The 10,324-nt window shown below is 46.5% G+C and overlaps 1 protein-coding gene across 1 annotated transcript in view; it reads left to right on the top strand.

The window, feature by feature from the left end:
* The first annotated feature begins 372 nt into the window (after positions 1-372).
* The window catches only part of XNDC1N (XRCC1 N-terminal domain containing 1, N-terminal like), a 47,139-nt gene continuing 37,187 nt past the window's right edge, over positions 373-10,324 (top strand). Inside the window, exons 1-6 of the mRNA XM_054974517.1 lie at positions 373-456; positions 3,533-3,665; positions 4,765-4,903; positions 7,140-7,295; positions 8,273-8,436; positions 10,218-10,294. Of these exons, the coding sequence (XP_054830492.1) occupies positions 3,621-3,665; positions 4,765-4,903; positions 7,140-7,295; positions 8,273-8,436; positions 10,218-10,294 (581 nt within the window). The 5' untranslated portion in view covers positions 373-456; positions 3,533-3,620. The remainder of the gene's footprint in view (positions 457-3,532; positions 3,666-4,764; positions 4,904-7,139; positions 7,296-8,272; positions 8,437-10,217; positions 10,295-10,324) is intronic.

The raw sequence follows: 10,324 nt of genomic DNA, 5'->3' as shown, positions 1-10,324 counted from the left end.
TGTTTTACGCATCTTATAAGGATTAGAAATTGAGAGACGCTCTCTGGGCGGGTCCATTCTCCTGACCAATTCCCGCCCACCCTGGACCGGGTTCATTCTGAAATGTGGCGCGTGGCAGGAGAGAGGAACTACCAGTCCCGGAATGCACTGCGGTTTCTTTTCCTCCCTCAGGTTCTTATTTTAAAAAAGATTATTAACGCGCTGCAAATACCTTTGGGAGTGAGCTCCGACGTATCACAGCGGAAAAGTCACGCTAAATCATGAAACGTAATTAAAAAAGAAAAAGTGACCTCTCAACGGCCTATCAGTGCGGAGAGTCAAAGGTCGCGGGGTGGTTTTGGCGGGAGATTGAGATGCCGCAGCTGCAGCAGGCGCGATTCCTTCGAGCCATACGGCTGTCCCCGGGCGGGGGTGGTGGGACTGCTGTCCCTGTGCTCACAACAACAGCCTTGCGAGGTAGGTTGGCTGGAGGACGCCAGCGTTGCCAACCTCCAGGTGGTGGCTGGAGATCTCCCGGAATCACAACTGATCTCTAGGCCATAGAGATCAATTCCCCTGGAGAAAACGTCTGCTTTGGAGGGGGGACTCTATGGCGTTATACCCTGCGGAGGTCCCTCCTCTACCCAAACTCTGCCCTCCTCAAGCTCCACCCCCCAGATCTCCAGGAATTTCCCTACCCAGAGTTGGCAACCTTCGAAGGAACATTCTGAGCACGTCCAGCCTGATTTGGACCCCAGGGGGGGGGTTTCCCGGAGGAGAGAGTGGGCTCCAGCCCAGGAAGGTGGTCCCCTCATCCTATAAAGCCAAAAGATAGGGTTGCCAGCCTCCAGGTGAGGACTGGAGATCTCCCGGAATTACAACTTATCTGCAGGCGACAGAGATCAGTTCCCCTGGAGAAATGGCTACTTTGGAGGGCGGGCTCTATGGGATTATACCCTGTGCAAGTCCTCCCCCCTCCCCCAAACCCCTATCCAGGGCTCACCCCAAAAATCTCCAGGAATTTCCCAACCTGGAGCTGGCAACCTTCCAAGGGGCCAGTGGGCCCATTATCTCCCCCCTTCCATCATCCAAGGAGCTCAGTGCAATGTTGGAAATTTCTTTCAGTCCCTGTTTCATCTTCACGACAACCTTGTGAGGTAGAGTAGGCAGAGAGAAAGTGCTTGGCAGGAGTCCTGTGACACCTTAAAGGCTATACAGGAAAATCAGCAGTGCCCTGTTGTATCAGACCAGCAGCAATCCATCTAGCCCAGCATTCTCTGTCATATGGTGACCGACTGACAGGGCACAGAGGCTGAGGCCCTGCCCTGTTGCTTTCTTCCAGCGTTGGGATTCAGAGGTTTCCTGCCTTGGACTGTTCCAAACATGCTCACAAAGATCCACTCCATGTACCAAGGACAGGCTGTGGCTCTATGGGCGAGCTTCTACTTTGCAGGCAGGGGGTCCCAGCTTCAGTCCTTGGCGTTAAAAGGACCAGGTGATGTGAACGATGCCAGTCTGAGCTGAGCTAGATGGACTGAGGATTTGACTCTGTATAAAGGCAACTCTGTGTGTTCAAATGAGCTTCCGATCAATGTAAACAATGGAAGATGGGGAGTGGAGAGAGAGGCAAAGGAGACGCAGAAGGCGTAGGCTGACACGCAGCTGAAAAGGCCAAATATCTTAAGCATCTATAGCAACAGGGAGTGTCATGGAACAAGGACTATCGTTAACAGAACACCCTGAAAGGTAGCTACAAACAATCAAGGAATTGTTGTGAATATTTATGTCATATTTTTTTTGGTAAAGTGCAAGGAAGAATAAATATATTTGATTTAAATAAATATTTAAATTTGAGTTAAATAAAGATTTGCTTTAAATAAATAAATGACATATGAAATCATTTTACCAAAAAAAAAGACATTGATATAAATATTCTCAATAATTCCTTGATTGTTTGTAGTTAGCTTTCACGGTGTTCTGTTAACTATCTTAAGCGTGCTTGCTAGGAATTACGTCTTTCTTTTTCTTTCTTTCTTTCTTTCATAGAATCATAGAGTTGGAAGGGGCCATACAGACCATCTAGTCCAACCCCCTGCCCAGTGCAGGAAATCTTCCTTCCTTCCTTCCTTCCTTCCTTCCTTCCTTCCTTCCTTCCTTCCTTCCTTCCTTCCTTCCTTCCTTCCTTCCTTCCTTCCTTCCTTTCTTTCTTTCTTTCTTTCTTTCTTTCTTTCTTTCTTTCCCAGTAAATAAGCATAAGATGTGCTGCAGCAGAACTGGAGAAAATTTGGCCGAAATCGTCTAGCTCCACACAGTATCTCCCACTACAGCCAACCTGATGTCTCTGAGCAGCCCTTGCGAGAGGCCTACATGTTTTGTGCAATTTGTCTCCCAGCTAATGATATTCAGACCTACACAGGTCATAACTGTGGAGGCTTAATTTAGTTATCGTGCCTAATAGCTGTTGATAGATCTAGACCCATGAACTTGTCTGTTGCTATGGATTTGTCTGTTGGCTGTTTTCATGGTACTGACACAGCTGGAATTCTTGGAAATAAGTCCAATTGAAAACAATTAAGTTTACTTCTCAGTTATAAGCATGTAAGGCTATTTTCACATTTTTTTACCTCTCTGTTTTCATCTTTGTAAAGAATAGGGATTCTGTGCAGATCTAGGCAGATATATTTTATTTATTTTTCATTTTACTTTATTTATAGTCTGCCTTTCTCACTGAGACTCAAGGCGGATGACACAGTATCAGTCAATACAATCGGTGGCTGGGACATTCAATAAACACGCAATAGGGTATGGATTTCAGAAATCTGAAACCAAGCAGAAATCCAATACAGGACTGAAACGATGCTGAAACAAGCATAAGCAATTTAACGACATCTTAAACTATGCAGAAATACTCAGTAAGGGCATACTCCTGGCAGCATACAATATACTGTAGTATAGTCTACTGTTCCTATCCCTTTACCTAACCATCTCTCTGAACCATTTCCTTGCAGTGTAGCACTCCTACTTGTGTAAAAAACCCTCCTGAATAATTCAGTTTTGCATCGTTTGCAGACAATCAAGAGAGTGGGAATTTCCTGAAATATTCAGGCAGACCATTCCATAAGGTGGGTGCCACAACAGAGAAAGCCCATGTACAGGCAGTTGTTGATTTTGCCCGTTTATCGGTGGCACCTGCAGAAAGCCCTGTTCAGATGAGCCATGCTTCCACGGCAGAACATAGGAAGAAAGGTAGTCCTGCAGATAGGAGGGACCAAGGCTATGAAGGGCTTTGTATGTGACAGCCAATACCTTGACCTGAGCCCAGTAACTGATGGGTAGTCAATGCAGTGACTCCTGAATGGAGGTAATATGAATGCTCCACCGAGCTCCTGTGGAGTTCTGCCCTAGCTGGAGTTTCTGTGTTGACTTTGAGGGAAGACCTATGTAGAGGGTATTGCAGTAGTCTAGTCTTACGTGGTATAGATCCAAGGGGCCATTTCTAATATACAGGGATTACTGGTCCATAAGAACGAATAATACCCATTTTCTTTTCCAGTTGCCACTGGAACCTGGAATCAGCAAGTCTCATAAGCAGAAATGTCAGTTTGAGCAAATGACGGAGGAGATTCACTTGAAGCTACAAAATGGGTCCAGTTAAAATCAAACATGTTGTGTCCTTCACGTCTCAGGTAACTAATGTGCTATATTAGCCTGTTATATTCAGGAAAAAAATTGAGAAGTTTGGCTGCATAATCAAACTCTAGCTTAAAATGCATGGTATATTAACATACTTTTTGCAATAGTGTGTTGTATTTTATTTGTCTAATGAAGCGCAATATTGTATTAAAAATGAACAAGTTGTGGTGAAACCATTGTGAGGTGTTGTAGAATTCTCCTAACAAACTGTGCCTGAAGAATAAAATCATCTTTCTGTATGAACTATAAGCTAGCTAGTCAACTTGATTGAATAAACCAAACCTTTATTTACAAATATAAAATAAAAATGTCAGTTAATGTGGCAGAAGGCGAGCCTGGCATTGCAAAAACTAACCTTTCCTGAGAACAGAAATGTGGAGATCAAACAAGACAATGGCATGCACCTCAGAGCCAAGCTACGAGAGACAGATTGCACGAGGAGGAGCTCGTGAAGGGAGTCGCAATCTTAGCCGGGAATCTGCGTTTTAAAAGCGATCGGAAGGCTTTGTCAATTTCCCCTCTCTATGGAGCCAGGAGATGGCTGCTCACAGGGTTTGTTAATTTCCTCTTTGCCTCCTGGGAGGGGAGGTGAAACTGACAGAGCCTTAGGGAGGCAAAGAGGAAATTAACAAACCCTCTGACAAGCCATCTTGCCTGGCTCTGTAGAGAGGGGAAATTGACAGAGCCTTCTGATCACTTTTAAAACTCGGCTTCCTGGCTAATGTTGGGGCTCCGTTCACGTGTTCCTCCTTGTGTAATTCATCTCTTGTAGCTTAGCTCTCAGTCCAATCAATGCTGAGCTTCTCTGGCTTCTGGGATTTCACTGGTGCTGCCTCCATATTTATGTCTGTGCTTATAAGGGACAGGAACTTTTTGTTTTCCTGATTCAGCAAGAAGAATCTGAACCTTTCCGAATGCCATTTTCAGTGCCAGGTGGGGTGTGCCATTGCGCATTGACGCATCAGGTACAGGGAAGATGCGCAAGGCTGAATACATCCCAAGTTACAATAACTCACAAGGTAGCTGCATAGAAGGTGAGGCCTTGGAGTTAAGCTGTGTATCCCTCACTCTTCCTTCCTTTTTCTCCGACAGGATCCTAAATATCCAGTGGACAACTTGCTGCTTGAAGAAAGCCTTCGTCCCTGGCTCAGTTGCCCCCAGGACAGGAGCCGGCTGCTGAAAGCAGAGTTGCAGTTAGAACAGGCGAGCCACATTGGCTACGTTGACGTAGGTAAGTGCACGGGGGGGGCAGTGATATGTAAATTGTTTCTTGTCCTAAGCCAGACTGTGTTCAGACTGTGGGGCGTACTTAAGAAGTATAGAGCAAGCAACTTTTTTTTGGTTTAATTTATTTAGATACCCTGCTTTTCTTCCCAGCGAGAACTTAAAGCAGCTCACAAACTGGAGAGCCAGTTTGGTGTAGTGGTTAAAAACGGCAGGACTCTAATCTGGAGAACCAGGTTTGATTCCTGACTCCTCCACTTGAAGCCAGCTGGGTGACCTTGGGTCAGTCACAGCTCTCTTGGAGCTCTCTCAGCCCCAACAGGTGGTGAAGGAGATTCTGCTCCTCCCTTGCCCTTTATTAGTTTTGTATCCCTTGTTTCTGAGGCCCCACATGGGTTGCATTCTCCTCCTTTGTAGGAGCGGGGCAGGAAACAGCCAGTTCCAGAAGGGAGGTGCCATAGTGTTCTTGGGAGAATGGGCATCTGTTTGGAACAGCCTGGTGAAAACATCTTTCCCTCTTACCAGAAGGTTGCAATGGAGGTAGTTGTGAATTTCCTGCATTGTGAAGGGGGTTGGAGCAGATGATTTTGGAGGTCCCTTCCAACCCTATAATTCTATGGTCTGATTTTGTAGACTTGGGACAGGGTCCTGATCTAGGGGCATCTTCAGTCTCTTGGCCAGAGGTTGCCAATAGCCAAGATACCATTGTAGAGGGGCGGAGGTGGGAGAGACAGTCACACACACAATGTCCCTTTGTGCTCCCTGCAAACAGGAACAAGTATTTTCTGCTTTTGTAACTTGTGTTTACTGCAAACAATAGAACAGACTTGCCTGCTTGCTGTCGCTTGTCTTTGCACGGCTTCACATGGGCACAATCACACCTAGCCACACTCGCCCACATGTTTATGCCTGCAGCCTAGGAGTTCGTCAGTTACAGTGGGTGCAGGCGAACATTGCGCATACTGGTTCAAAGAAAGCATATATTCAAGCATGGATAATTTTTGAAAACTGGCAGTGAGATCCTAAGCACAGGTACTCCAGTCTAAGCATAACTCTGCTTAGGATCTCACTGTAAATTCAGTAAGCCATGGGTCCAAAACTCTGTATAGATTCCTACAGATTAGGCCCAAGGCCGCCCAGTGAGTGTTCGTGGCAGAGGAGGGGTCTGAACTGGGGTCTCCCAAATCTTATTCCAACAATCTAATAACCGCACCATTTTGCTTTGAACAGGGCTATTCCAGTCATTCGTTTCCAAGCTGCCATTCCACCAAATAAGATCCCCACGGTGGCAAATGTCAAAACATAAACGCTTCAGCATTAAAAATAAAGTATATACAAAATAATTCGATAAAGAAGTATATAAACACACATAACATTACAACCAGGGAGGAGGGCCAATAACAGGTATTGGAAGTATGCCAAGCAAAACAAAAAAGGCGTCCCCTGCTGGTAGAAGACAACGGCAGAAGGAGAAGGCGAATCTCCCTGGGGAGGGAGTTCCAGAGTTCCAGTACCAAGACTGAGAGGGCCCGTTCTGGAGTTGCCACCTGACTAGCCTCCAGCAGGGCGGGGGGCACTTGTAACAGGGCCCCTGAAGATGACAGCGGTGGATGGGTACATTCATATAGGAGAAGGCAGTCCCTTAAGGTATTCTGATCCCAAGCCATGTCGGGCTTTAAAGGCCAGTACCAGCACCTTGAATTAGACCTTTAAAGGTCCATACCAGCACCTTGAATTGGCCCAGAAGCAATTTGGGCACTGATGTATGAGGGGGAGGGGGGGGAAGATGGCCACTTCAGATAGCAACTTCAGATAGAAAAATAGTAGAGTCTGGTAGCACCTTAAAGACTAACCATCTTCATTTTAGCGTAAGCTTTCGAGAACTACAGCTCTCTTCGTCAGATGCATGGAGGGTAAAGGCCAAACTGGGTGCTCCTTTATACCATCCATGCGTCTGACGAAGAGAGCTGTGGCTCTCGAAAGTTTATGCTACAATAAAGTTGGTTACGATGCATCTGATGAAGAGAGCTGTGGCTCTCGAAAGCTTATGCTACAATAAAGTTGGTTAGTCTTTGAAGTGGTACTGGCCTCTTTACTATTTTTCTACTACAGGCTAACGTAGCTAACTCCTCTGGATCTATAACTTCGGATAGCAGGCATCTTTTAGCCGGTGATAATACAGTTTTGCAAGCCAGTTTACAGATCCTTTGGCTCATCATTTGTGTTTCTTTCATGGGGCCCAGGGAACTGTGGCTCTGCCTTCCTTCAGATCGACGTGGGGCGCTCCTCTTGGCCTGCAGACCAGAGTTACCTCACCTTGTTGCCCTCCACCGCCTTGATGATGCCAGCTGATGCCAAGCTGGACAAGAATCGTTCCGGGGTCCGGATGTTTAAAGAAGGTATTTTATTTATTTTTTCAAACTCTTATATGTGGTCTTTCCACAGGAAATGGGGTCCCCAAGGCGGTGAATGACAAATATGAAAACATGTAAAACATTAAAAGTAAAATGTATATATAAATACAGCTCTTTCTCGGGTTGCCATCTGTCTCGTCTCAGATGGAAGCAAACGGGGAGCCAGTGTAGATGGAACAAGATCGGAGTGACGTGGTCCCTGCAGCCAGCTCCAGTGAGCACTCTGGGCGCAGCATTCTGGACCAGTTGCAGGTAGCAAAAGTGGAGGGCTTGGCTCACCCACATGGAGCGCCGGAGTGTGGTGAGCACCTGGCTCTTGATGTCCAGGTTTAGTGATGCTTTCTGTTAAGAGATTTTTAGGAGCCCTTTTCTAGAATCTGTGTGTGAGCACATTCAAGCAAAAGACACACACACACGGCAAATTTCCCTGGATGGCAGATTCTTTCTCCCAGGTCAGCTCCGTCTTGCAGCGAGGCAAGAAAACTTCCTTTTAACGATAAACATTTTCTCTTGTTTTCATTCCGTAACTAAGATTTTAGCCTTGAATGTGTTACTTCCCAGAAGCATTTCGAACCCACGACAAAAGTATGATTTCAGCACTATTACAGTGAGACCTGATTGTCCTGTCCGTCAGGCTTGCTGAGTGCCGTGTATCCTGGGAAATGTAATTCTGAAGGGATATTTGTATTCACCTTTTTTGATCTTTTGTTCTGTGAACCATCCGTGCTGAGGGTATATAAGATCCTCTGATGTAGCTGGCCTTTACACATATGAGCCTAAAGAGAGTTGATAGGTGTCACAGGGGCTTAGTCTATAAACAATAAACCCCTTTTTCTTTTGAAATCACGGTGTTCGGTGTCTTGGAATGTATGTGGGTAGGTGGTAGTAGGGGACTTATAATTGGCAGCCGAGTACTATTACAAAAAAAAATTTCTCAGCGTTTCTTGGCCTGCATCCCACAGGGGACTTCTTGGCGATGGTGCTGGCTGAGAAGTGGGATCGTATCAGGCTGACCTGCAGCCAACCCTTCAACAAGCACACCCAGTTCGGCCTCTCCTTTATCCGGATCCGCACTCCGCCAGATGACAGCAGCAGCCAGGCAGACCTGCCCTCCTTACCTGCCCAGGTAACAGCCTCTGGAAGATCGATGGTTGTTGTGGGTTTTCCGGGCTGTATTGCCGTGGTCTTGGCATTGGCACTACAATGCCAAGACCACGGCAATACAGGCCGGAAAACCCACAACAACCATCGTTCTCCGGCCGTGAAAGCCTTCGACAATACTCTGGAAGATCATTGTGGTGAGGTTCTGCATGCAAATCATGCGAGAGATGGAGGCAAAACTCAGCCTCCAAGTTGGATGTTGTGGAGGAGTCTCAGGAAGGGTCTTCTGTTTTTTATTTCTTTTCATCTGAGAAGCAACTGTGGGAGCTTCACCAAAGACATGAGAAAGGCAAGGGGAAACAATACAGCGCCCCCTCTCGGTAGGAATGCAGTGGGGGAGAGCTGACTTGCCCAGGTAAAATGACAGAAAAATAAAAGGTTAATAAAGCCTAAAATAAAAATAAAGCCTCCCTCCCCCCTTTCGCAGTCACAACTTCTGCCGCTTTGCCATTTTCCTTTTAAAAAGAGCCTCCAGGAGACTATTTGTGCATCTCCTGCATATTGTCGGGATTTGCTCCCATCTTAAAAAATTTTTCCCTCCTCAGTTATGGTTATGAAAGTAAGCTTGAGTGTACCTGGGCAGCGATGATCTCTCAGAAGGCACACCAAATGGGTGTTTGTGTGGAGGCGAGGGGAGCAACGATATTCCCAGCGCTCAGGTGTGGGTCTTGCGCTTCCCTTTGTGGTTTCCTGGTCCCAATGGCAACTGTTCATAATTGACACCAGTCCCGGGTTTTGTGCTCCGAGTATACGCATTCACCATGAGCTCAGAGTGCTATTCGTGCTTACTTACCGTAGAGATCCATAGGAATTAGCCGTGTTAGTCTGTAGTTGCAAAATAGTAAAGAGTCCATTAGCAGTTTAGCACCTTTAAGACTAACCAACTTTATTGTAGCATAAGTTTTCGAGAGCCACAGCTCTCTGTCAGATGCAACTTTATTGTAGCATAAGCTTTCGAGAACCACAGCTCTCTTCGTCAGATGCAACTTTATTGTAGCATAAGCTTTCAAGAACCACAGCTCTCTTCGTCAGATGCATCTGACAAAGAGAGCTGTGGTTCTCGAAAGCTTATGCTACTATAAAGTTGGTTAGTCTTAAAGGTGCTACTGGACTCTTTACTATTTTGTCGTAGAGAGAAATCTTGCGGCAAGGAGCAGAAGAAAAAAGACATGTGGGGTGGACTTGTAAACTGTTTACAAGACCCTAGAAGGGGGTGTTTGTTTTCAGACACAAGGCAAAGCCTCAGGCTCCTTCGCCAAAATGAATGAACAGCAGGTTTAGGAGAGTGAAAGGAAGTGCTTCTTCACACAATGCACAATGAATCTATGGAACTCATTGCCCCAAGATGCTGTGCTGGCCACTGGTGTAATTTTTAAAAAGGGATTAAGATAAAATATATGGAGATAAGTCTGTTGCTACTTGCAGCCCCCACTGCCCCCCGCCCAAATAGCAAGCCTTCATGTCCCCTCTTCCCTTAGTGATTGGATGCGTGTAGGAATGAAGGTCCCTATTGTGTCCTGATTGGTCCCTCTGTTTGGAAAGCTGCACTTGTTGGGCCATTGTCTGAACCCGGGTGCAATTCTTATGCGCTCTTGAAAGCAGCCAAGTGCGAGAGGTGCCTCTGGCTGAGCTGAGCCATGCAAGCCTCGTCTGTGGGATTCCAGCCTGGCATCTTGGTCTGCCTTCCTCTGCTCGTGTCAGAAGGCATCCTGTTCTAAGACACCCCCCCTCTCTTGTCACTCACAGGCCCCGCCTGAGCCCACAGGTAGCCCGGGGCTCTCCAGCGCAGCCTTCCTCAGGACGTTCTTCCCAGAGGTGCCATCGTGAGTACCTGTGTGTGTGTGTGTGTGTGT

This window comes from Eublepharis macularius, chromosome 3 (genome assembly GCF_028583425.1).
Source record: "Eublepharis macularius isolate TG4126 chromosome 3, MPM_Emac_v1.0, whole genome shotgun sequence".
NCBI lineage: Eukaryota > Metazoa > Chordata > Lepidosauria > Squamata > Eublepharidae > Eublepharis > Eublepharis macularius.
Note: the sequence above shows the minus strand (reverse complement) of the source record. Positions and strands in the feature narration are given on the sequence as shown.